Here is a 6,280-nt window from a genome sequence, read left to right on the forward strand (position 1 = left end):
GGGGGGGGGGGGGGGGGGGGGGGGGGTCCGGCGATCCTCCGAGAGACCCTGGGGCCGTTACGAACCTTGGTCGACGAACCCTTCGAAGGCCTCGCGGAGGTCGAAGAGCCTGTCGACGGGCAGCGCGCCGATCCTGAACTCGTCGAGGTCGTCGAGGTCGTCGTCGGCGCGGTCGAAGATCGCGCGGTGCTCGTAGGTCGGCCTGGGCGCGAACTTCCTCTGCGCCGGCAGCCGGGGTGCCTCGGCGTGGCCGGGCCCCAGCGGCTGGTCCTGCGCGGTAGGCGTCGGACGAGCGGCCGCCGGCCCGTACGAGCCCGCCGACGACGACGACAGCGTCGCGACGACGGACGGCGGTGCGGGTAGTGCGGGGTGCTGACGATGGTGCTGGTGCTGTTGGTGATGGTGGTGCCGATACTGGTGCGGGTGTGCGTCATGCTCGCTTTGGGGCGGCAGGTGCGCTGTGCTGGAGGCGCGATCATGCTTGGACAACGAAGACGAAGAAGAAGAAGAAGAAGAGGAGGAAGAAGAGAAGGAGAAGGAGGAAGAAGAAGATCCATCCGTCGAGCGATCCGGGTGATTAGCGGCTGGACGCGAGGTCGCCGCGCGATCCTCGAACCGATTCACCCCGGTGTCGTACCGATCCGAATCGGGCCGAGGATCGTACGCCTCGACGACGAGGACGGCCGGTCTGCCAGGCAGTTCTGGCGCCTCCTGCTGGCCGTGATGATGCCGATGGCCGTGCCGGTGGCGGTGTTGCTCGCCGGGCTCCCGAATGTCGTACGTGCTCTCGGGGTCGTAGTACGGCGGGGTGCGCGCGGTCCCGGGGAACAGAAAATAGGGGTACATACTGGTCGGCGGCAACCAGATCTCCTGGTAGTTCTCCTGCTGCGGGTCGAACGGGTACAGGGCCGAGTCCGTGCCCGACAGGTCTACGGAGGTGGAGGAGGGCAGGAACTCTGTAACACAGAAGCAGAGCCGCGGACGAGAATGGGGTGAGTGAGGGTGCGCGTTCGCCATCCGGTACGCAACGTGCGGGGGTATGCGTGCTGTTGTTCTGCGGTCGAGTGTCGTGACGGGTAGTGGCGATGGTAGTGGTGATAGTGGTGACGATGGTAGTAGTGGTGGTGGTGATAGTGAAGGTGGTTTGCGGTGCAAGGGTATAACCGGACGCTGACGGAGGGGATCATCGCGAAGAGGAGATTTCGGCCCAGGAAGGTTGACGTCGCTGCTTGGCTCGCGCCAGCTTCTGCGCCTGCTGGGGATAAATAATCGCGCGGCTCGATCGTCGTGGACGATTGCGGAAGGGCGATGGCTTGCCCGGGAAAATTGCGGAAAGACGCGTTCTCGCGTAACTTCCCGCGAGATAAGTTGAGAATGCTCGAATTAGCAGCACGGATGCATTCGGTCGGTACTTACGGAGATCAGTCTTGTTTGGCGCAGCAGATCAATGGGAGGCTGCGTTAACGTTGGACATTCGAGATCGAGTATTTAATTCGACCGGTGAAACTGTTTTATTTGCAGATGCGATTGTATTATTGAAAATGATTGATTTCTTGATATTTTTCATACAGATAAATTTGTAAAGAATTTTGCAGAGGAAAAAGGCGCGATGAAGCTCGGATTGTCTTCGTCTTATTGTCTTGTATTTGAGGTTTGGCAAACCTGATATGTGATATATAATATTTACGCGGTAAGTCGCAAAAATGATAATTATAGGCGAGAAAATACAAAAAAATTAGATCACGTTGTACGCAAAATAACGAACAATGCTTTGTTGCGCGGGAGCACCGTCCGATTGCTCTCGAAATAAATAACAAATGCGAATATGTTTGCAACGGCGGCACGAAGCGTCTGTAAATAGGCAGTTAAATTAACTGGCAATCGGCGGCTCTTTTTAACTGTCGATTGAAAAATTCCACGCTTTATCGAGACCCGCTCCCAACGCTCGCGCTTTTGATATCTTGATCGGCATTCCGGTTGTTTCGAACGCGCTCTCGTCCGCATAATGATGCGTTCATAATAAGCTGCAAAATCGATTTGCCGTTCCTCTCGGGTGTAAAAAGTGTTTCGTTATTCCAAGTATGTTAAATATACAACACGTATACTAGAACAGAGATGATATATAATTATATTAAATATACGCATCGCAAATAACATATATTTTTCCCAGCGAAATTTACCACTTTACTACTTTCTTTGATATCGTATTGCGTTTGGCAAAAAAAAAGTCCCCGTATTTAAGATACCTCGAGTCAAAAAATCGGGCGAAAAAATTCTTCAACGGAGAATATTTTTATCCCTTTACTTTTCACGTTCTCTCAGCATCACGGCCGCATCAAAGCGGCGCAGTTAGCCGACGGTAAATTACTCAGAGCGCGTTATCCACAAATATCGCTTTGCTCCTGCTGAGCGTCCTCGCGGCGACATCCTCTCGGCGTATTTTCTCATTCGCCGAGCGGGTACGACGGGTATACGGCGATTCGAAATAAAAAAAAGCTGGCTGGAAGGCGAGGCTAAACGAACCGGCCGGTAATCGAAATCGACGGACGACCTCGCCTCTTCTCTCGAGAAGGTACTTTCAGCTACGAGAACTTCGCGAAAGCTGAAACTCCCATTCGGAGCCGAGGAGAGGGATCCGGGGGCATCTCGGGGGCGCTGCGCGAGAAATTATCCCCGGGGCGACACGGCGGTGCCCATCGAGCGTGATTTCGTTCTTAAGAGATTTCGGGAGGATTCTCGTGGGGATCGTCGCGGGACGCCGACCAGGAGGGTTAACCTTCTGTTCCGCGTCGATCGTTCGCAAACGTAATGGAGACCCGAATAAATTGCCCGCGCCCCGTGCGTGCCATTTCCACCCCCCCCGATGTCACCCTCTCGTTCTTAATTGCGTATTTTTTCTCCCGACCGTCACACATCTCGATCGAATGTCTCGCGTCTTTTACGCTCGTAAGTGGAAGTAAACGGTGAATTTCCCACCGCGAAATCTTGACGAATTCACGCGTGCAAACGGCATGAGACGAGTACGGAGACATTGCGCGCGTACATCCCGAATGCAAATTCATCCGCCACTTGTCGCTCGTTGGACGATCGAACGGTAAGAATCGAACGCGTGATCGCAATGAAATCCTCGAACTGGTTTCACGTGTGTCTCGATCCTTCCGGCCTGGATTTCTTTTCAGCTGAGCTGGCTGAACGCTGGAACCCGAGGAATTTACGTACACTTTAAAGCGTATGAAGCGTACGTGCGAGAGATTCTCACGCTTCGGTGTGTGTAAAAATTCCTTGAACCAGTGAAAGCAGCCAGTTCAGCTAAAAAGAACAGACCATTTGTTTCCAAGGGGAACGTGTAAGTGAAGAAGAAGCAAAAGTGCCATATTCGAGTAAATATTTGCTAAGGATTATTGGAGTAATTGCTTTACTCGGACCAAGTAAATATTACTTGAACGGCGGTACACTGAAAGAAAAAGAAAAAAGCTCCACATTCAAGTGATATTTACTTAATCCGAGTGAAATAATTACTCCGATATCCCTCGGCAAATATTTCCTCGAACGGTAATACTTTTTCTCTCAGCGTAAACAAAAACACAGCGGGGATTCTCGCGTAGCGTTTCACCGTCGAATGCGGTGTGCGGAAACGTGGCCATTAACGACGAATTCGCGTATTCGTCGGGAATCGATCATCACGGATTCACCTTAATCGCTCGTGCGAGCGACTCACCGTCGGACCGGCACCGATAATAAGGACGGTGCTATCCGGCGAGTCGTCCGGCGACGCTGAGGACCGGATGAAGGGGACGAGGGGGAAGAGTATAGTGAGTCGAGTACAGAGAGTAGACAGAGTCGTAGTAGGCGCTAGACAAATACTAACAGGCTACACACTCGAGGCAAAAAACAGGCCAGTAAATACATGCACGCGGGTGCCGGCGATCCGCCGGTTCTCCGATGTGATTTCTCGCATCATGCAAAAGAACAAGGCATGCGGTGCACGATTTCCGGCGCACTCCGTCCCTCCCCCCCCCGCCGCGGCATCCGCCGGAGAGGGGAGGCTCGTCGCCGTCACCTTGGTCCCGCGCTTCATCCGTCAACGCGCGTTCGCGTTTCATATTTTACGGCGCCGGCAATCTCGACCGATTGCGACGTCGATTCGTCGCGGCGGATTTACGACGGCAAAGGGAAATTGCGGGTGTCGACGTGAACGAGCGAACGAACGTACGAATGTACGTACGATCGAGTCTTGTCAGTCGTTTCGTCGCGATTCGCGAGAGATCGACGGGGAGAAAGCCTCGGACGCCGCGGGGGAACTTTGCACACGTCACTGCCGTTGTGTATTATCTTCCGCCGGCTCCAAATGCGAGTAAATAGAGGAGAAGCTGGTATCACGGTCTTTGCAGGCATCATCCCCCTTATAACATATTCGCTATCGGGTGGCGATTTCTAGCGATTACTTACGGAATCGTTTATTTAGCTCGCCGTTACACAGTGACGATACACAATGTCGATACACAATATCCGGCATTAGTGATGACGCATTTCTTTATTTCCGGGCGTTTCGAGACGTACATTTTAGTAATTAACTATACTCGGTGTGTTTTCTTTGTTATTTAAGTCGAGATATTATGCTTGGGGATCGAGGGAATAAACGCACGCGAGTCGCAACGCCTCCGAATCGCGAGCCCGTTTGACGGCCGTTAATATTAAAGCGAGACAAATCCGCGCGAGAACTAAGAGCCCCGCGCAATCGCGAGTATCGCGATTCCCACGACGACGCTTCGTCACCGCGACGTTCCCCGCGTCTCGTCGATTTATCTCGCGGCCGTTCGTCGAAGGGCGATCGCGCCGCCTCGAGATATTCATGGCGCGTAGATTGTCGGTCCCGGAAATATGTATACATGTATGTATATGTGGGTATGTACCGCGGGATCGCAAACGGATGAGACGAGAGACACTCGCGGGGGGTAGCCTCCAAGGACGGCGGGGGATATTGGTCTCGAAACGCGAGTCGGGGGCTGCCTTGGTGCTTCCTCTTTCTCTCTCTTTTCCTCCCCCTGTCTTTCGCCCAGCGAGACGTTTCCCTCGTGCGTTCCGGGATTTCGAGGATCGATCCCAAGCTTCTTCGGGAACTGCGCTCCGCTTGGGACGAACGTCTTCCTCTCTCGTAAGACTCGGGCCAGCGAGAAGAAGGTCGTGTAGGAGGAAGAGGAGACGAAGAAGAAGGAAGAAGAGGAGGACCCTCCTCGTTGAGCCCCTTCGAGCACCGATCGAGTGTCCCGGGACATTCGATTCCGAGTGTGTCCCGTGCTGCTGGTTCCGGTGTGCTTCTTTTTATTAAGCCCGGATGAGTAACGCGAGGTGTAATAGACTTGCTTCTTCCCCCGCGATAACCGAGGCGTTCCTTCGTCGTGACGTTTAAAAGAAACGTGACGGAAGTCGGATCGAGCGAACGCCTCTCTTTGTCTTCAGTCTTTTCTTTTCGCTATTTTCACGTTTGATGCGTGCGAAAATGTCTCTCGCACGACTAGCCTTGCCGACTGGATCGGCGAAGATTGCTCTCAGAGCAAACGAGAGGAACGGAAAGAGGTTAATACGGTTTACCGGCGAATCTACCTTGCTGACCCTGTTTATACATAGACATCATCAATTATATTACGTACAATTATCTTGCACTTTTTCAGTCAACTGTCCGACATACGAAGAAAAATATACGAGGGAATACTCGAATCCGTGTAATTTGCCGTTCTATTTCAAAACTATGTCGCACACAGTGTGCGTACAAATAGGTCGCTCGTTTCAGCGATTCTTAAAAACAAAAAAAATACGAAAACGCTCGCGTACCGAGCTAAAAGCTCCAAATGGAAACGTTACGCTCCACCGACGACCGTCTCTCGTTCATTCGACGCGATTATTAATAGCGCACGATTAAATAGCAATTAAGTGGTATCACGAATCGCCATCTATTATTCGGACAGGATGGCCATCAAACCGCTATAATCGCTGTCTATATCGATTCTGGTGCGTGATACTTCCGGACCTGATCTCAGCGATTCCCGAAAAGTCACATAACGCGGTCGTACGATTAACGGCGCGACGCGGCGAAAGAAGAGATCTGCGCCGGGAAGTATTTCCCGATACGTCGAGAGAATATTCGATCGTTTGCAACACAACACGGAGTGTAATTTAATTCGATCGCGGGAGAGTGGTTCGAGCGTTTAAATAAATTTCGCGTTCGAGGGCGGCACTCCTCCAACCTCTCCCTCCTGCGCCTTCCCCCCCCCCCCCCCCC

General features: G+C 52.7%; 1 protein-coding gene across 1 annotated transcript in view; it reads right to left on the minus strand.

The window, feature by feature from the left end:
• Positions 1-6,280, minus strand: part of LOC106744459 — a 281,560-nt gene that overhangs the window by 58,850 nt on the left and 216,430 nt on the right. Inside the window, exon 6 of the mRNA XM_014619266.1 lies at positions 849-956. Within this exon, the coding sequence (XP_014474752.1) occupies positions 849-956 (108 nt within the window). The remainder of the gene's footprint in view (positions 1-848; positions 957-6,280) is intronic.

Source organism: Dinoponera quadriceps, unplaced genomic scaffold (genome assembly GCF_001313825.1).
Source record: "Dinoponera quadriceps isolate SergipeBrazil2010 unplaced genomic scaffold, ASM131382v1 scaffold9, whole genome shotgun sequence".
In the NCBI taxonomy this organism is placed as follows: Eukaryota; Metazoa; Arthropoda; class Insecta; order Hymenoptera; family Formicidae; genus Dinoponera; species Dinoponera quadriceps.